Source organism: Bombus bifarius, unplaced genomic scaffold (genome assembly GCF_011952205.1).
Source record: "Bombus bifarius isolate JDL3187 unplaced genomic scaffold, Bbif_JDL3187 scf7180000008494, whole genome shotgun sequence".
In the NCBI taxonomy this organism is placed as follows: Eukaryota; Metazoa; Arthropoda; class Insecta; order Hymenoptera; family Apidae; genus Bombus; species Bombus bifarius.
The window spans coordinates 142,679-162,395 of record NW_022884684.1 but is presented as its reverse complement, the minus strand read 5'-3'; the positions used below and the strand labels follow the sequence as shown (position 1 = coordinate 162,395).

At 31.8% G+C, this 19,717-nt stretch overlaps 4 protein-coding genes across 11 annotated transcripts; 2 read left to right on the top strand and 2 right to left on the bottom strand.

Annotated features, from left to right (window-relative positions):
* Positions 1-358: 358 nt before the first annotated feature.
* Positions 359-11,195, bottom strand: LOC117213070. Of its 5 annotated transcripts, none has more exons than XM_033458347.1 (8): positions 11,041-11,195; positions 5,608-5,744; positions 5,385-5,509; positions 5,048-5,187; positions 3,892-4,103; positions 3,468-3,702; positions 1,586-1,833; positions 359-1,273 (listed from the first exon to the last, which is right to left on the bottom strand). In XM_033458347.1, exons 1-8 carry the CDS (start codon positions 11,048-11,050, stop codon positions 1,043-1,045), a joined length of 1,338 nt encoding a protein of 445 aa, XP_033314238.1. In that variant the 5' UTR covers positions 11,051-11,195; the 3' UTR covers positions 359-1,042. The 5 variants fall into 5 exon arrangements, with proteins under 5 accessions (XP_033314238.1, XP_033314237.1, XP_033314241.1 ...); XM_033458346.1 differs by lacking the exon at positions 11,041-11,195 and adding an exon at positions 7,077-7,206; XM_033458350.1 differs by lacking the exons at positions 3,468-3,702; positions 3,892-4,103 and adding an exon at positions 4,688-4,714.
* A 1,156-nt stretch (positions 11,196-12,351) lies between these two features.
* On the bottom strand, positions 12,352-15,397 carry LOC117213068 (replication protein A 70 kDa DNA-binding subunit). Of its 3 annotated transcripts, XM_033458342.1 has the most exons (13): positions 15,138-15,394; positions 15,021-15,068; positions 14,747-14,943; positions 14,521-14,669; positions 14,359-14,449; positions 14,129-14,291; positions 13,862-14,066; positions 13,658-13,770; positions 13,420-13,586; positions 13,100-13,331; positions 12,946-13,029; positions 12,677-12,871; positions 12,352-12,591 (listed from the first exon to the last, which is right to left on the bottom strand). In XM_033458342.1, exons 1-13 carry the CDS (start codon positions 15,165-15,167, stop codon positions 12,478-12,480), a joined length of 1,788 nt encoding a protein of 595 aa, XP_033314233.1. In that variant the 5' UTR covers positions 15,168-15,394; the 3' UTR covers positions 12,352-12,477. The 3 variants fall into 3 exon arrangements, with proteins under 3 accessions (XP_033314233.1, XP_033314234.1, XP_033314235.1); XM_033458343.1 differs by lacking the exon at positions 14,747-14,943 and having other exon boundaries at positions 15,138-15,395; XM_033458344.1 differs by lacking the exon at positions 12,352-12,591 and having other exon boundaries at positions 12,756-12,871; positions 12,946-13,031; positions 13,101-13,331; positions 15,138-15,397.
* A 413-nt stretch (positions 15,398-15,810) lies between these two features.
* On the top strand, positions 15,811-17,564 carry LOC117213075 (complement component 1 Q subcomponent-binding protein, mitochondrial). The gene is made up of 5 exons (XM_033458361.1): positions 15,811-16,153; positions 16,382-16,532; positions 16,631-16,833; positions 16,927-17,015; positions 17,283-17,564. Exons 1-5 carry the CDS (start codon positions 15,943-15,945, stop codon positions 17,430-17,432), a joined length of 804 nt encoding a protein of 267 aa, XP_033314252.1. The 5' UTR covers positions 15,811-15,942; the 3' UTR covers positions 17,433-17,564.
* Positions 17,565-17,758: 194 nt separating this feature from the next.
* Positions 17,759-19,598, top strand: LOC117213074 (ras-related protein Rab-43). Of its 2 annotated transcripts, none has more exons than XM_033458360.1 (5): positions 17,759-18,113; positions 18,528-18,612; positions 18,690-18,788; positions 18,879-19,018; positions 19,160-19,598. In XM_033458360.1, the coding sequence occupies exons 1-5, from the start codon at positions 17,904-17,906 to the stop codon at positions 19,265-19,267; spliced, it is 642 nt and encodes a 213-aa protein (XP_033314251.1). In that variant the 5' UTR covers positions 17,759-17,903; the 3' UTR covers positions 19,268-19,598. The 2 variants fall into 2 exon arrangements, with proteins under 2 accessions (XP_033314251.1, XP_033314250.1); XM_033458359.1 differs by having other exon boundaries at positions 18,861-19,018.
* The last annotated feature ends 119 nt before the right edge of the window (positions 19,599-19,717 follow it).

Sequence of the window (19,717 nt, the reverse complement as noted above, 5' to 3'; positions counted from 1 at the left end):
CTGGCACAAATGAACAAGCAGATAAGCAAAAAACTTGTTCTATGAGCCCATGTAGAATTTTTTTTTTTTACTTAGGTTTACTTTATTTCCTCTCATTGAGCTACATTGTTGACTGCAACTATAAAAGTCTCATATTATAATTAACAGATTGTCAGTTACAAATATCTTAAGATAGATTCCACTGTCTTCACCTTTTTGATCTTAACTTCTCCCAGACTTAGTTTTGCTTCACCTACAAACTTTTTTCCAAGAACCGACAGGGAAAATTAAAGAAGCACGATTGCAGTTAGTTTATGCGGCACTACCAAATCTCACAACTTACCATTGTGAACAAGGAGGCTAAAAATAATACATCATGTCTTTTTTCGGAAATATTATTTATTGTTTTGTAACAATATAGACTTTAAAATCAACGATTGTAGAAAAGCGAGAACTATTGTGCATTAAATTAAACCACTATGTGGTTACGAACAGTGTTTTTCATAATACTCTGATACGAAATAGGCAATCAAGCGATATGCAAGTTGTACCTTAAACTGCGTAAACAGGAATTATCGATACTACTATGTAGCCAGTTATTAACGCATATATATATGTAGCTGAACTGTACATATACACTGCCAGTTTTTGATCGATAATTTCTACGTTATTGACATTGTAATTACGTTCTGTGTAGAAGTATATGTCCGTTGTACACCAACTGATCGATGAACATGAGTCACGACCCGCCCATTTGTAATTAGACTAGTTTGCACACATAGGAGATTCTCATTAATCTTATAATACATAATATGTCGCTTCTTTCCCTCTTATTTGGATATAAATAACAATTGAGATTCGATTGTTGGGCTACAAATATTTTCATATGTCTTCATATACGCGAACAACCACTAAGCAGGACAATTATGCACACATAAAATATTTTTGTTGAATCCTTGATATAGCTTACATCTGGTATTTCGATCGCGTTCAAACATAAAATCATTGTAAGAGATTAGGATTCATTGACAAATTCATCGACGTTGGTGCAGCTAATTCTAATCTAAGGTTTAACCATGATCTCATATTCTGGGAACGCAATCTCAGCACCACCAAACGCTATGTAACACACGCTGTGCGAAGGTTGTACTTTGCCGATTGTCATAGCGCCTTCGTGCAGTACGCGGCCAGCATAGAGTGGCTCTCCATCTTCTGATTCACCAGATGGAATTGCGTTGTGAGGAATGTTGTTTCCGGTTGTTGGAACCCATATTGGATTGCAACCACAGAGAACCTAACAGAGAACAGTTATTAAGTTATAGTTATTTTTTGATACTAATTTAGTATTTTCATCTTATTTATTAGCTTATTTTTTTATGCGAGTTAACCCTTTAAATCGACGATACAAAATAAACGACGAAACCAATATTTTGTGAATGTTAAGATTTTAATTAAGAAGCAACGATTTGACTCCATTTTATATCGTATTCGGTTTTGCTTTTTCTTTCTTTCTTTTTCTTTTTTTTTTTTTGCGTTTAGAGAGAATAATTTACAAAGATCTCTCATACTTACAGGATTAAATTGCTTCTATTCCCTTCTATCTTACCTGAAAATCAGTCTTTCCATGTTCATCACCACCCCAAGCCACATAACACACAGAGTCTCCTGGCTTCACTTTGCCAGGTAGAAGAGCACCCTCGTGATAGGCTCTGCCCACGTACAAGGGTTCACCATTTATATCTTTTCCTCCTTCGACTGCACCTGGAGGAATTATTCCACCATTTGCATCACACCAACAGAAATCTCCTATATCCATGACGCCCAATGGTGGAGGTGGGGCCGATGGATTCACGTCTAGAAGCAGGTGCAACAGAAACACATTAGCCACAGATGGTCAGGACTTACTTCCTTTATTATTTTTTGTATAAGATTAAGCGCTTTCCAACCATTACTCGAGTGGTATTAGATTTTTCCTCTTTTTCTTTATCATGTGTGTTACATACATATATACAGGCATCTATTATGTCTTTATGTTGGATAGCACTTGAGGAAGAAGTAAACGATGGTATTAGAAAAGCAAATTATAAAAATTCTCATCTCTGATTAGATGCAACATCTCATGCTTCGTACAATTAAAAAACAATGCACGAAATTCGAGGAAAATTATGATTTATGGCGTTGATAATGTTTACAGTAATGACACGTGTGAAGAACGATGAACGCATACCAAATGATAATGCGAAAACTTATTATGAGTTCTCTCCGGAATGAGTCTTCACGATGTTTTTGGCAGAATTATTTAACATCATAAATAAATCGACCATGGGATGAATCACATCATAAGCGACTATTAGATTTAAGTTACGACAGAAAGAATGGGGATCGATCGGGAGGAAAAGGCATTTAAAGAATGATGCGTCTGCACTAATCTGCAGAAAATGGGGATATGATGACCTCGGCATACTTTGTTGTACATGCGGCTATTAGATGTAATCGTGTAATAATATGGCTTCTATTCCGTGCAAATATGCATGTGCAGTGCATACAAATCACCATGAACATATTGAATCAAGGCAGTTACATTTCTTACATTCGTCGAAATTCAAGTACTATTATCTGTTAAAAAATCATAATTATATCTCCTTGTGGGTGTAGGTGCTTAACACATTTACTGTATATTGAAAATCTTAGAATTCCTATAGATATGTACATAGATGCGTGTAAAAATTAACAGAATATCTAACGTTTAATACAATGTTCAATACAACTTGCAATGAAAAGTTTTACAAAGTAGGCGTGTGACATACAGTAAACGTGTTACTGTCATTACATCAATTACGACCGGACACGGCAATTGGCGTGCTAACTGAACTAAACATTTTCAATCGAGAACATTAATCCGCAGGCAATCGTCAATGAGGTATAAGGTACGATTTGCATCAGCATTAAGCTCAATACTCTTTTCTACCATATAACTATACGATAATAAAAGGTTATTTATTTTGAAGGTAGAATTTAGAACAGTATAGGGATAGTAGTTATAGTAATTCTGTAAAATCTAATAACAGGTGGATCGGTAAAGCGTTAATTTTAGCGTTTGCACCCGAGAAGGGATCCGTTGAAAAGAAAGGAGGCAGAAAGTATAGCGTGCGCCGTGAAAAATAAGATTGCATTGATAATTACGAGAAGCAATTAGTGGCACCGACACCCTTTTATCCTCGAACTCCCATTAACATAATACTCGTATAGGTATATCTAGAAATAAAAAAAGTAGGATTCGTATAAATTACATGTTCTACCGAATATTCATATCTATTAACTATAAAAAAAAATCCTACTTTTTATTATAATCTTCAAGATAATGAGAAACCAAGCCTCAACACCCACAAATGATCCGTCGGTCGACAATTTCTATTACCAAGGATGAATTGAAGCAGAGAAACAAAAACAAAAAGAGAAAAGAAACGGATATTTAACAGGCAAATTACTTTTGTGGGACGGATGGGATGGATACTGCGCGGTTCGAAGTTTCCATTTGCCGGTTGCTCCCCAACCGGTACGCACACCCACGTAGCTCACGCCAATCGGCTTAGGATCTTGCCATTCCATGATCACAGGACCATTAACATCACCAGCCCTGACCATGATATGACCATCGAGCCAACAAATCGCGAACTTCTTCGTTTCGTTCTCGTTCAGCAGATTTGGCGTATTCACGCGCACCTGTCGGTGCAAAATCAACGTTTTAACACGAAACCCGAACTCTCGATCTTCCTTTTATTTTGTATTAAAGCAAAAAAAGAAAAAAGAGTTGACAAAACATTAAAGATTACTAAATAACTGTTTCGTTTGATGAAAAATTAAAAGAACGTCGTAATCAATAAATGATTTCGAGTTTCGTAAATTTCGAACCTTGTCGGGTTGTTTGCGATCGTATCTGATGATGGATGCTGTGTTTTCCCAACCCCCGAGCATGATTTCGTACATCGGGCTCGAGTCGCCTTTTTTGTTGGTCAGGGCGATGTGCGCGTTACTCTTAGCCCTCACTTCGATGAGGACCGAGCCGCTCCTTACATTATGAAACGTGTAGACTAACTCATTCCGTGTTGACAAGGGGCCATGTCCTTATAGGAAATAAAACATTTAATTTCCGATCAGGATTTGGAAATGAATATTTTTCCTTCTCATTCGCGTTCATTGTTCCCCCAAATTTATTTATTATTCTTGTATAAACTTTTAACATACACGTGGCAATAGAACATGTTGGACATATGTATGTACTTACATATTTTCCATTTTCTATATTGCTATATAACGATTTTACCGTATAGCATATTCAGCTGATAGGGTTATCAGCCGTTTCAATTATAAGCTTGGAAATATGAGTGCTTTTGATCACACTGCAGCACAATACAAGCGTGACTCAACTATATGTGATCTATGATTCTTTTCTCGTGCATGTGTCCTTCCAATCAAACGGTGTCCAATTACAAAAACACGTTTTAATATACAATGGGAATATTTGTATGAAAAATATAAAGCAATATAGAGGAACATATAGAACAATGTAAAAAGGTGTTGATGTGAAATTCGACACCATTCGAAGTAAAGCGGTAAACGTGCTAGGATAAAACATATTCGAGCAACAGATCTAAAAGCCTAAAAGGGAACAAATATTGTTTCTCGAGGTTTCGTATACTTTACGTACAACTATTTTGACCACCTACACATATGGCTGTATGGGCGACGATGCATTAGTAGAGTCGGTCCGAAATTCCATAAAATACCAGCAAGAAAATCGTATTAATAAATTGAGAATTAAAGTTTAAGCACCCTTACATGTGATTTGATAAAAATTGCAATATTTTGTAAATATTTTCCCAAACGGAACACGGATTTACAAAGGGAATTGATTCTAGAACACTAAAATAAGCGCGACAATATTGTTACGACTCTATAAAACCTATTTGTAGACATTAGCTACGATAAATCTACCTAATTTATAAGCAAAAAAAAAAAGAAGGAGTTTAAGAACATGGAATACGATGAGAAGAGATAACAATTTTACCTTCGATCAACCATTCACCGGATGCACCCCAACCGGTGCATACCCCGAAGTAACCGATTCCGAACGGTTCTGGATCGGCGTACGTGAGGAATGCGCTTGGTTCGCCCTCTTTACCTACTGAGATAACACCATCGCCCCATCTGCAAGAAAGAATTATGTAATTATTATTATGAATTATGTAAGAAAGAATATCGTACTATTACGAATACACAAGATATATGAAACATATTTATTCAAGGTTTCTAAAAACAACAAGGAGAAACAAAATGATATAAGAAAAGATATTATCACATGTTGTGTGGTTAATAACTTTAATAATGTAGTTAACACTACCCACCTGATCCAGAATCCACGCGTTTCATCAGCACTCAGGATACCAGGTGTATCTGCCTCAGCAACATCAGGTTTCGTCCTATTTTTACGAATTACAGACTTGCTGTTGCTCCAACCACCAATGAAAACCTGCGATTTTAACACGCACGATACATTCGACTCTCATTTGTTTATTTGAGAAATTTTATAATAATAATTAAACAAGTTTATCTTTCAATCATTTTTACCTCATACATAGGCTCACCCTCATGGGGACCCGTTGTAAGTGCGATATGGGCATCGTTTGGTGCTTTTATCCGGAACTGAAGTTGCCCGCTCGCGACAGGATAGAAATTATATTCCAATTTATCCTCGGTAGAAAGAGCTAAAGGAAAAAAGAAAGAAATTCTTAGACATTTATTATGCATTATAATATGTAATGTAATTATGTTTATATACATTTTTCCACCTTTGATCGTGTTTATTATTATTAATAATACCAATTAATAACGATAATAATATCTTATAATTTCTTAATAATAATATCTAATAGTAATCGAGGCTAACATTAACAATGACTTTGATAAAAATTTAATTGAGTTGAAACTTGGTCCGGTGTACTTAAAAATCAGTTGAGTTAAAAAAACTGGCAAAGGATTTAAAATCCTCTTTAGTTGAAGAAATCCAGACGCCCAGACGTCTGGACGCCAAGACATCCTACACAATATCTACAATAGCATCTATCTACACAGACGCAGCGGGGTGATGTAGAAAAGTAGGACAATGCAGGACTTGCATCGATCAATATATCGTGTGCTCGCGACAGTTTCGAGTCTAGATCGCCTCGTTGTACGTTTCACGACTATAAATTACCTCTGGCGATCGATGATTCACGATTATAATCACGATTACCCAACATTCTCTATAGAAAAAGTTGGTGATAATTTTTCTTATTCCAAGCACGGTCACTTGCATTTAATGAGCATATAATATGAAAAATATTAACAGTATCGATTATGCAACTCTATATAGTTCATGATATGTAATATAATAGAAGTCTGTATCAATAAAAAAAAAAATTAATTTCCAGCTTTCGATCTCCAAGTTCAGTGTAATACAATTCAAGTAATCATTAATGAAACGTTCGTTTTCTTTTATAGAAATGGAATGATTCCAGTCGTCTAACGTTTAACGAATCGTCATAAAATCGTTTGATCTTTTTATTTTTCGATCCAGCTGCAAACGATTTTGTCGCACGACCATAAATTCAATTTGTTTCTGACGTGTCAAATTAGCTTAATGTCATCAATGTTATTTTCCATCTTATACATATGCACCTACATTTTACACTATAAACACATATTTCCATAATGAGATACATTGGCCGGAAATCGTTAGATTCAGTTTGCTTTTAAATTATAGTCTTATACAGTCGTTCTTCTGCTCGAAAGACCGCACCTGGCTTCGCCTCTATACGCTCCAGAGAAACACCTTGCGTAAGAAAACATGTGCTCTGACTTTATTGAATTGTTAACGCTGATTATCTCTGCCAATATTCAACAAACGCTTCTTTAAATTTTTTCCAGACTTTGTAAAAGATATACAAAAAAATTGATCTTAATTGAAGACTTAATCGATATTTATTGTTTCTCGGAATTTTTCATGCTTGATAATTATTGAAAATTATTATCTTTTACTTATTAGGTTGAACATTTACCTGGAAATTTGATTAACGACAGCAACTGAATTCCAAAGTCTGTGAAAATTAACGCTAACACTATTGTCTCTATCAAAAGGTTCCGCCAAAACGAGCGCCCGGAAAACATGCACATTCTACATTTATCAGAGTCTATCGACGCTGACAAATTATCACAATTGTTAATAAATTGTTTATTTCGTATTAAATTCTCGCATTCGAAATTCTTCGTAATCTATTTCATGTTATTTATCGATAAACGATTGATATTAATTTCGCTAGAAAATTGCTAACCCTAAAGTGCAAGTAAATTCTTTCCTAATTGAACACCATCGCAAACAAACTTCGATTAATTCAAAAATTGCATAGATCTTCTATTATCTTCGATTCGAATTTGAAATGTTGAATTTTTATTTAAATATCAAGTAATATCCCACGTGACACTATATTGCTACGCTGCAGGTATACTAAAATTACGTTATAGCACGCTTTTCATTAATCGTCTTTCCGTTAAGTAAAATGAACTATGGACTGTCATGACGATGATCCACGTACGAAATAACCGTTGTTACACCTACTACTACTATCGAAATGTTCTGTAACACGCGACAACAAGAATTTGCTGGACGAACGCAACGCTTATAAATAGCGGCTTGTGTCACAGAGGCCATGTTCGTTGCTGACATCATTGTGTCATCGTCAACAATTTGAATCACATCAATTTTTGCACATCATGAATCAATCACCCATATTCCATCTTTTACAGCAACAATTTTTATCTCATACTTTACTATTCTTTGAGCCTAAAATTATTCAATAGCCTTTGTTTAGATTTGTTTCAAGATTTTCTGTACGACTGCTAGTCTCTTCATTAACACTTTCTTAATGTAAAGTAGCTATAAAATGGTTTAAACGATAAGGCGACCATGAATAATAGAAAGTTCCATTACGCGAGGCCGAGAACGCCATTGTGATGATGTCATTTAGTATTTTGATGCCAATTACATACATACTTCACATAGCGGTACTTCGGTGATTCAAAGTGATCAATGTGCCGAACTTTTACGTCACCTCCACATTCGGATTAGAAACAATCTCATACCCTTGATAATATTTTCCAATTATCTCTATTTTCATAAATATCGTTTATCTACCGTTGCTATTAATAACAGACATAAAAAAAAGAGATTAAAATAAGAAAAATATCATATACTTGTTAGAATAAACGTTTGTTTGTATGGAATAACCTATATGTACTTTTACTGTACAAAAAGTTTCTTGAACTTTTTCCATTTACTTATTTTTACATTATTTTCGATTAGTTCTAGGATATTCGTTTTGTGGGCAAAGTTGATTGAGGTATCAGATATTCTATAAAAGAAGTGTTACGCTTTACGTTGGCAATTAACATAATAATGAGAAAATTAGAGCCATTGAGCCAATTTCAATTGCGCAATGATGATCGTTGGTTGGTTCCACCGTTTTGACGTTTATTACCGTATTATTCTAGTGCTTTCATTAACATGACTCTAGAACCTATTTTAACGTATAATGTAGCGAATATGACTTTTTACATCTAATTTCGCTAACTTTACTGGATCCATTATATCATGTTCTATCATTTCTAGCGCAAATGCATGGTTGCCAATAGTTTGACGATCATGTGTCCTGTAGTAAACCTCTTAGTGTTCATTCGTGTTTTACTGTCATTGACCTCGCATAGCAACTCTCTTCCTTTTGCTAGCAAGCTAATGGAAAAAGTATTCACATGTACCAGTTAAATTTAAAAACAAATCAAAAATTCTATATTTCATCTTTATGTAGAACATGTTGCAGAACTCATTATATAGAAAGTGAAATTTCAAATTGTTTCATACATATTTATAATGAATATAATAGGTATATATGTACATAAAATTTTTCTATAGCATATTCCTTTTATATTTTTTCTTTTCTTTCCTTGAATAAAGAAAGTCTATTAAAAAAGTATAATAATATTACATTTACATACAAGGTACAGCAAATACATGGTGATATATCGAAACAAATATGGCGACTTCCGAGTTCAGAAAAATTAAGGTTTCTACAGAGATTCTAGAAAACTTGAGAAAATAAGCGAGAACAGTAGAATTGCACGTTACGAAACAATCTGGAACTTATGGTTGGTTGCACAAGAAATCCTGCAGAGATGACGTGATACCGGAATTATGAAAATTAAGGTTGTGTCACATATGAAACAGTACTGTTATGATTTTTCAACCGTAAAAAAGTTTCTTCAGAGAACAAGAAAGCTGATCAAACGTTATTTTTGAACTGCAACTGTTTATGCATTTACAAGATACATATTTAAAGTTGTAAAAATACACAGATCACGTAAAATATTACATAATATGCAAAAATATATCAATTATCCAAAATATACTTATATATATATATATATGTACACATTATAACATACATATTTACTAGATAAAATAAATCTCTGCTAAGATTCCACTTTTGTATGTAGTGTTGGTAAAAATACAAATTTGCGAAATTATTCTGTTATTCCACATTTCTATTAACATTATTCTATTATTATGAAACTCATATTGATAAGATATTCAAACTTTCACCAGAATTTAGGTTAAGCGAGGACATATTTGTACTTTAATGGAACTAGCACGAAGTTGTATAGATTCGTGAAATCGCATTGTACATAGCTAAAAATGCCGGCCGGCCGGTTTGTCAAACCGGCACAACCGCACCCGTATACGCTAAATATACCAATTTAACTAGACACTAGAAAATAAATTACGTAATAAGACATTCTCCTGTAAACATAATTCTATTCTTCACCATTTCCTATAGATCCCTAATCGATAAGGTAGATATCTCAATATCTACTACTTCGATAGATATTCTCGAACATTCGATGATTCCTTTCAATGAAGTGAAAATATTGTTCGCATCTATTTACCATTTTTCTTTCGTTTCTTCAGATTCCTTGGTACAAAATTAGACATGATTATTGAAGATAATATGGAATTATTATAGGCATTATATTAGAGGGACGATATTTGCAAGATCGAACTAGAAGGGTAGATTAATCATAGCGTCGCGTGTTTCTGAGAAGTGTTATGATACATTAGAAACGAATTCGATATTGGACTACCACGATAAAAATAGACGTGATCCTTTCGAAGTCATGCGAAAGATTTTCGACCATATTTCACACCTTCTTTCAAAATACATATTATCTTACGATGTTTATTACGACGATATGTATAATAATAATATTTATATAACGTTATAGTTGTATCAAGTGCTACAATTGTTACAAGTAGTCGTAATAGATTATATTAAATATGTTGTTACATGTTATACTACAATGCATTATGTAGAAATGAAAGGTCGGATTGGAAAAAGTTGATGTTTTGTAAAAAAATTATTTTCTCGACAGTAATTAGCACGTATTTACTTAAAAGATATGCAATTTCAAAAAATATTTCAGGATATTTCCGTCGAACGATCATGATACGAAACATGAAAAATATAGTATTTTTGTAAACTATTTTTGGTAAAAATTATAATGCCTAATTAAATATAACATATTTCGAATTACATGAATACAGTACATTTCTAATTTCTATGCGTTGATAATAATTATCTCAGAAAATTACTTATTCAAAGTATCTTCATATCCATGTTTATAAGTAGAAGATAGTATTTGTATTTTGTATTTTTTATTTTTTCCTATATTCCTTATCTTTTTTATAAGGAAAAAAATTATAGTTTAAATAAGTAAATATTAATAAAAAATTGTGTTTCTAAAATGACAGTTAACCGATTTATCATGTTTAATTATTTATGCAAAAAGGGGTTTCTAATGTCAAATAGGCAAAATGTAACTACAAATGGAGATAAATTAGAAAAAGTAATAAAAAAAAGACGTTAATATTGACTTAGCGATATAATTTGTTGATATAAAAATGCAAGTGCTTACAAATAGCCATGGTGTTCTTCCAAATACAGACAAAATCAAAAATCACTGTACTACGTAACAATCACCTGCTCTTGGCGAAGGTTGAATTCGTACTGCGACGAAATGCGTCGTTTTGGCGCTTTACGAACGTAAGCCGCTCGCGCATGCCCAGTACACATACTACAGGCGCAAGGTCTTAACGCCAGTAATTTGCAAGCGGTAATCAAACAAATACGATGAGTCATAAACTACTGACACATGTTCATTTTCGGATGTAAACTGGTCAAAAAATTTGTTTAGAACTGCAGATGCGCTTAAAATATTTTTATAATACGTAAAAATGCGTATTTGTCACATATAAATAGGGCAAAAGACTTAAAATAAAGTTAAATTTTTGAATCTTTGAATTCAAATATAATTCCCAAATTTGTTAAGTATCAATGTAATACTTAAAATAATCATGCTGTTTACTATAGTTATGCAATTATGTGGGCCATTCGACAGATGGTGAATAATTCAAGTAGTATGATTCATAAACTCCAATTACTTTTTAATCATTATATGTATTAACAGATACAGTTCATTGTAAGTGACTTATATTTTTCGGTAATACAAATGGCATTAACGAATTAATCCTTATTGTACGATAAGGATATTACGTAATCTTTAAGTTGTAAATTTATTTAAAAGGTGATGATTCAACATATATATATATATATACACTATTATATATATATATGTATATACATACACATTCGTACATGATATAGTTTATTCATTCATAACATCATTATAAACACGTTTAGGGTAATGTCGTCATTATTATAAGTACTCTTAGTCCTACTGCCTAATAGTATCAACGAAGACTGGCATATAACACTTTGCTTTCACAACGATGATAATGTCGACTAAATGCAATTACGTTTGTATGATATTTCTAACTAAACTGGTTTTATTCATGCGTAACTTTACGAAAAATGCATATATGTAATTTCATATACTCATAGCTTCGATGACTTTGTTAAACAATAATACGCTGCTACATAATAATTCTAATGAATCATGCCGAATTGCAAGATTATCTACATATAAGTTTATTCGGAACACGATTTCACGTTTTTATACACCGTAATTATTTAGCAAAGCCTAACACGTCTTAGTTTAATGAACAGCACGACCATATTATGATGAATATGTATGTAATAGGTTTAATATTTACTAAATTTATAGCTATTTATGTAGGAAAATTAATGGAGTAATTTATGGTAATTACATTTTTCAAAGTATATTTAACGTTGTTAAATATAGGAATTATTGAATCACATACAAATATGTGATGAAATATCAAAAAATTATTATTGGATTAATTAACAATATAAAAATATACTGATATTTTTTCAAACAAAAAGAGCTCAGACATGCGCAACACTAGAAAATATTATCAGGAATGGAATAACTTTATGTACTATCAATACCAGTTAATTCTTTGAGTTTGGTTATTAAGTCTTCGTTGTAGGCTTTACAATCGGTTGGGGATACATCAATACATGTTGATCTTAACCTGTTTTCATCCTGTAAATAATCCAGTGCGGTAAATAATTACAAATATTAGACTCTTGGAATCAAATATTAGAATTATTGCATTGAGTCAACTTACACCGAATGTTTCCATTTTCGTTCTTATCTTAAATATGAAACTTTTAAATGTTACTTCGCCAAGTTTTTCCAGGTAAGCATCGTTATCATTTTCTTTTAATTCTCCAAGTTCCTGAGCTGTAATACCTAAAATTTTCTCTGTTTCGTCATTAAATGCCGTGACCCACATATTGTCTGTCCAGTCAGCCAAGCTTAGCTGCAAAAATGCTAAATATTAATAAATCTGACTTGCATCTAAATAGATGAAAACAAAATTTATTTTGCACTTACGCTTCCAAGTAAACGATATTTGAAGTTAGGGAATTCTTTATTACATTTTTCGCACCTGTACATGCCATTTGCTTGATCTATCACCTGCAAAATACAATCTCTTAATTGATGGTGTTTTATTATATCTACTTATAAAGTACGAGATAATAATTACCTTTTTTTTGCAGTTTTCACTAGGGCACGATTTATATAAAATATTTTCAGTGCGTAAGAGATTAATGGTCGCCTTCACCGTAAATATTTCCGGACCGTTCTTTTTATCTATCTGACTGTTTGCTTCGCCAATTGTGATCAATGCCTGAGACATTTGAGCTGCACTTCCAAATGCTCTTGAAAGTGGCTTTGCTTCTTCATGACATCCAGTTGTGTTAAACCAACCTCGTAATCTATATTAAAATAAAAAGTATTACTCTAAAACCAAGATTTTTTGCAATTACAATATTAGTTTCAGAGATTTATTAATGGCTTTGACACCTATGTGCTTCTGGAATATCTGGATCAACCTGTACAGCAGTTCCACTGAGAGTAGACAAATTCTTTCCACCGTTAAATTCGCCAACACGAGCTCCTTTAATGGCTAAAACTGGATTATCATTTCCTGAAAATTCTTCAGCTTGTGTTCCCCATAGTGTAAGCGTTACCTAAAATCTCATTTTATGTAATATTATAAAAACTTTTTTATTCATTGAATTTAGTCAGGTAAAATTTTTACCATAGTATTACTTTCATCAATGAGATTAATATCCCTTTTTTTCATGTCTTTACCAGTGGTTCGTGATACTAACATCTGCAAATCACCACGAGATTTTACAATAGCCAAAACATCTGCAACAAATAAGTGTTATAATTAATAGATAATAGATTAAAGTGTTATGATACAATATATAAATAGTATACATTTCAATTCAATATTTACCTATTATATCATTTTTCTCCTTTTGCTCTATATCGTTTATTGGTATGAAATCAAATTGAAGAGTTGGAATTTCATCTCCAGTGTCATGACATGGAATTATTTCTGAATCACCAGTTAGAGTCATTTCATAATCGTTTTTTAAATTATTAAATTGCTTATTTGCAGTTTTTAAAGATGCTCTGGAAATGTAATAAACCTTCCCAATCTGCAATAAGATGTATATTATGATGCAACATTATAAAATACATACAACAGCACATTAATTACCTCAATCATATCATAGAATTTATCACACTGATCTCTAAATGCAGTGCATCTAATCTCTCCACTTTCGTCCACAAGATCCATGGAAAACAATTTTCCTTCACCACGTGAATTACTCCACGTTCTAATGGCAGATTTATTGACAACTCGTGCCTTTATTACCCACCTATGTAAAAGATTATTTAGCACACTAAAAAACTGTGACACTTAAAAAAATGAAAAATTAAACACACCTGTTTTGATAAGGACTCAATGCAACGATTGGGATTGTGGATATATCACTGGTAGAAGACTGTTGACCACTATGCTTTGACATCAAGCTACCTGAATAATAAAATATTAAAATAACATGTTATTGATATGATTTGTACTAATTCATAGTTAGTGTGTATTACTTTGCTGTTGTGAAGCAGCTTGCGCAGACTGTACACTTTGTGCTGGTTTAGATTCACCATCAGCGTCAGCATTTGTTGGATTACCAATTTTACGTCCAACTTCATCACCCGCAACTTTTAAATCAACACTTAATATCACCATTACTCGTCTAAAATAAAAAGAATTCAATGTTGAATTGTTAATAAAATTTTGTTATTCTTTATTTAATAAATAATTATTGCGTACTTTTGTTTGCCAGCATTATTTACCACACTTATAGCATATCTATTTATTTGGCAAATGGAAAATTCTGTTAATACATTATCAGTTATCATTGAATTTAATTGTGTGGCAAGCATCGTAAATGAATTTATTCGTTTTCCATCAGATACGAGAAGTCTGTAACGTTCTCCACTATTTGAACTGGACAATTTCTTGTGACCCTATAAACAATTATCGTATTCAAAAATGAGATACTTCAGTCTGGAAGCAAATTAGACGGAGGACATAGTTTATTTACCAATATTTGCAATATCGGTCTATCGACCTCGATCCCGTTCATGATTTTCTAAAAATCAGACAAAATAAATTGCATCACAATTGTATCATAAAATACAAATACTATGTTTAAACTTACATCCAATGCTCCTTCCGTAAGTGAATACATCTTTTAAAACAGTGATACTAACTTCTAAAACGTCGAATAAAGCTAATGATATATCTACATCACACAACGTATTGTATTTGATATTTTTTATGGCGGTATTTCTACTGAGGTATTTCCTGTACGTTTCCCACTATTTTTTTGCGATATCAACCAAGGATATATATCAATATAAGATAGCATAGAGCTTATACTAGAGATGAATAGAAAGATCGTTCAAGACACTCAAAATAAGGCTCTGTGGTGGTCAAAGGCTACACTGTTCGTCGAAAAGCTCTGGATGTTTCTTGGCGGTAGAAACGAGCAGACACACAACGTTGCAATTATCTCCTTTTGTTGTTTCCAGTTGCATTCCTGTTTGTGGACTTTTCCTTACTCCAGTGATCATCTAATCTAGTCGAGTATTTCGTTAGCGTAATTAATGTTTATTTCGAGTAAGGTTGTCTTTATTATTATGAAGTTAAAAGCTAAGTTGAGTAAGTTATTCGAATATTTAGATAGCGCGCGCTGTCGTGACCATAGGAATTAATAACATGATGACAATCTACTTTTGGGCGACGTCACATGTGTTAATTCCAATCTTCACTTCGAACAAAAAATTACTAGAAATCACCATACAAATGTTTGTTCTAGAAATTACAAGGGGACGGTAGACTATATAGTTTATGAATTCGTGACGGTGGTATTCATCCTACCTCGTGTTCGGTTTACCAGAAAACCATTTTATACGTATACCTATACGATTCGAAAAAAGCCAACGTTAGTTGTGAACATTAAAATGAATGGAATAATAAGGAAGACATTATGTTCGCCGGTAATTAAAAATTTGTATACGGCAACTTCGACTACGGGAATCGCAAGTAATCAATTAAGAACACTGTGGAACGATTCTCGACGAATCCAAATCACACCTATCACTTCGACAAAACTATTTAAGCATCCAAGTATTTCTTGTGATTTCGGTTATTGTCGGCATTCTCATACGAAAGGTACATTATATCGTAATTTATTTCATCATTTCATCGTCATATAAATCAATCATATATATTGTAAATTTCAGTAATTGCATTTTTAAACATTTATACATTTATATTGTGATATATCTATGTTACTAATAATATAAGTTTTATATACTTTATTTATTTTAGGACTGAAATATTTTCATTAAGTAATTGTTTTATCGCTTTATCATAATTATTTCCTTTTCCTTTTTATAGCTGAGAAGGAGCTTGTAGAATTTTTAGCTGAAGAAATCATAGCAGAAAAGAATGCACAAAAATTAAAAACTATTCCCACTCAATTAGATGGTTTTAAAGTCTCGCTTGATGGGGCAGATGTTAATTTGGAAAAGAAGCAAGATAATGAAATGTAAGAGAACTTTTAACATGCTATATTATTACAAAATATGATAAACTATTTTCAGTAGAAAATACATTTCTTCTTTTACTACAAATTATCTTTTACAGAATTAGAATCTCATTTAACATAAATCATACTGTTGATTCTGATTCTGAACCTGATGTTGAAATGACTAGTGATACTCCAGACATTGGTGATATGAAAAGTAAACCATCCTTCACAGTTGATATAGTTAGAGAAAATCAGACTCTTGGATTCACCTGTTCCTTTAACAATGAACCTGGTGCATCAGGTGCCAATGAAAGTTATAGTAAGTAACATTGAATTCTAACTTACAGCAATACATGTATGTACTATTGTACGATTAGATGAATGTGTTTTTCATACATCCATTTAATTTCAGACGACATCTTTGGTATAGATGAAATTACTTTATATACAGGAGAACATTCTGACAAAGTGTATGCCGTTGCTGGTGAAATTATTGATGGGGTAAGTAATTAATATATATATTATATAATGAGCTTATATGTATCTATAAAAAATAAACCAAAGTGTTGAGTACAAATTGGAGTATCTGGTAACCAATTTGATTATTGATCTTTGGAAAAATAAAACATTCGCACATAGAATAATTTTATTATTGATAAAATTAATACTTGAGAATGTGACAATGATTTACTACAGATTCTTATCTAATTAATTTCATGTTTCTTTTTATATATGCTTATAGAAATATATATAATATTTATTTTTCAGTATCTATATGACTTGCTGATGAATTATCTCGAAGAGAAAGGCATTTCAAACGAGTTTGCGGAGAAATTGATTGACCTGAGTACGAGTTACGAACATACCGCGTATGTTAGCTTATTAGAAGGCCTTTCAAAATTCACATCACGACAATAATTGTTATTTTAATTTCTACTATATTTATAATTAATTAGATATAGAGTATGTTTATGTGAAAATATGTTTATAATAAATGCATATAACACCTATGTTCATCTTATTGAAGTAAAATGTAATTTTGTATTTGTAGTGAGTGTATTGAAGTACCATCTAATTTTTAAATAAAATAAATACATTGTACCTTAAACTTCATCAGAAACGATTTATTTTTATAAAAAATTGGTGAATTTGTAATTATAAAATAAAAGGTGCATAACAGGTTAGATTGAAAAAGAAAAGAAATCTAATGTTTGAATCTGGTTTCAATGAATATCTTACGCGTACCAACTGCACTAATTATAAGAACATTTATAAAGTGGTGGAGTTACGAGTTGAGTGAAACAATGGCGTAAGTAGTCGGTAGGTCTGGATGTGCGGATTATAAAGAGTGTCGTCGATTTGATAAATTACTTCGACGATAGGAAAGAAATGTCGAACCGTGATCCGGACAATTTGATGGCCACGAACGATGAAAATTTTGATTACTTGTTCAAGATTGTGCTCATTGGCGATTGTGGGACAGGAAAAACATGTGTTGTTCAAAGATTTCGATCTGGTACATTTATCGAGAGGCATGGAAACACAATTGGTGTAGACTTTTCCATGAAGACTGTACTAATCGATGACAAGAAAGTTAAGGTACGTTTATTTGATCTATGATCAATATCGCTATATTTCTCCAATTTTTTTGACATTTATAACCTACAAGTAATTTATATATAAATTTTAAAGAAGAGAGCTCAATAGCTTCTTTAATATAAAATTATTTAAATAAATATAATTTAACATGGGAATGTGAGATCGAATAGATAATTTTTTGTTAAAAGCGAACTTTCACTTTAGCTTGAATTATTTTGTACAAACTGGTATTGATAATATCTTTTTCTTTAATTATATAAAATAGAACAGCTATATTATAATACATAAGAAATATTGTTACATTATGTTTTTCAAATTAGTAATATAATTTTTTTATATAAAATATATATATCACTTAATATATAATGATATACAAATCATTCAAAATGTTTAAAGATATTTTATTATTATTAGTTGCAAATATGGGATACAGCTGGCCAAGAAAGATTTCGTACAATAACCCAAAGTTACTATAGATCTGCTAATGGTGTTATTGTAGGTATGTGAGAGATATTATTTCTACCTTTTTGTTCCCTTAACTATGGAAATATTTATAATGGCTTAAACAACTTTCAGTTTATGATATTACAAAGAGATCTACATTCTTAAGCTTACAACATTGGGTAGAAGAAGTACGAAGGTATACTTCATCACATGTGTTATTAATTTTAGTTGGTGAGATTTGTTTGTATATTTTGTTTTAATTATGCTTTGAATACTATATATTAACAAATAAAAAACTTATAGGTAACAAATGTGATTTAGAAAGTCTACGAGAGGTTGAGAAAGGAGAGGCAGAAGCTCTTTGTCAATATCTTCCTGAAGTGTTACAAGTGGTAGAAACATCAGCCAAAGAGAATACCAATATAGATTCTGTATTTTTCTACCTGGCAGCAGAACTTAAAGTAAGCATTTGGCTTTCATATAAAATGTAAAATATATAATAAAAAAAGATATAAAAATATAAAATATAAGTAAACATATACTGTTTTCATAATCATATATCATATAATCTTAAAGAAATGCATATGTTTACTTCTTTCCAGAGAAGACATGAAAATCGTCAAATAAATGCTAATGAAGATGAAGTTGTTAGACTTGGTGCAAGTAGAAAATTGTCTTCTTGTTCAGGTTGTCCATACAAAATATTTTAGGTAGTGGTTTATAAACAAATGATATACATATCTTTACTATGTTTAAATTTGTATATAAAATGGAAAAACAATGTACAATATTTTTATAACTATCCAAATAATGTGATATTAAAAGAAATTAATTATATTGTTAATAATGACAGAATAGTAATAATTGTGCTACAAAGCCAGTATTTTGTGACCATTTGATTATGGAACAGGAACTCATTATGGATTTTGTATTAATCTGAAAAATTACTATTCTCTCTTTATCTGCTATTTCACTAGAGACTTAAGATCGAGTATTTTAAACGTATACATTTGTAAATACAAATGCTTAGATTTCATAATATTCAGCGTCACTCATATATATTTCAACTATTTATATATGTAGCAAAAGTTAATGCACGTATTTATTTTTAATGAAACGAATCTCAAAAAGAACAAATATTATATTAATATATTTTTTTA

Bases quoted from the DNA above. Each gene is read 5' to 3' on its own strand.
- LOC117213068 (XM_033458342.1), bottom strand. From the start codon at position 15,167: ATGTATTCACTTACGGAAGGAGCATTGGAT. The intron at 14,067-14,128 runs GTAATTAATGTG...ATCTTATTGCAG, and splicing joins AATTCTATGATATGATTGAG to ATTGGGAAGGTTTATTACAT. The intron at 13,771-13,861 runs GTAAATATTGAA...TATTTGTTGCAG, and splicing joins GGAGAAAAATGATATAATAG to ATGTTTTGGCTATTGTAAAA.
- LOC117213070 (XM_033458346.1), bottom strand. From the start codon at position 7,191: ATGTGCATGTTTTCCGGGCGCTCGTTTTGGCGGAACCTTTTGATAGAG. The intron at 3,703-3,891 runs GTTCGAAATTTA...TTGCACCGACAG, and splicing joins ATCGCAAACAACCCGACAAG to GTGCGCGTGAATACGCCAAA. The intron at 1,834-3,467 runs GTAATTTGCCTG...ACCTGCTTCTAG, and splicing joins ATCCCATCCGTCCCACAAAA to ACGTGAATCCATCGGCCCCA.
- LOC117213074 (XM_033458359.1), top strand. From the start codon at position 17,904: ATGTCGAACCGTGATCCGGACAATTTGATGGCCACGAACGATGAAAAT. The intron at 18,114-18,527 runs GTACGTTTATTT...TATTATTATTAG, and splicing joins TCGATGACAAGAAAGTTAAG to TTGCAAATATGGGATACAGC. The intron at 19,019-19,159 runs GTAAGCATTTGG...ACTTCTTTCCAG, and splicing joins ACCTGGCAGCAGAACTTAAA to AGAAGACATGAAAATCGTCA.
- LOC117213075 (XM_033458361.1), top strand. From the start codon at position 15,943: ATGAATGGAATAATAAGGAAGACATTATGTTCGCCGGTAATTAAAAAT. The intron at 16,533-16,630 runs GTAAGAGAACTT...TATCTTTTACAG, and splicing joins AAGAAGCAAGATAATGAAAT to AATTAGAATCTCATTTAACA. The intron at 17,016-17,282 runs GTAAGTAATTAA...TTTATTTTTCAG, and splicing joins CTGGTGAAATTATTGATGGG to TATCTATATGACTTGCTGAT.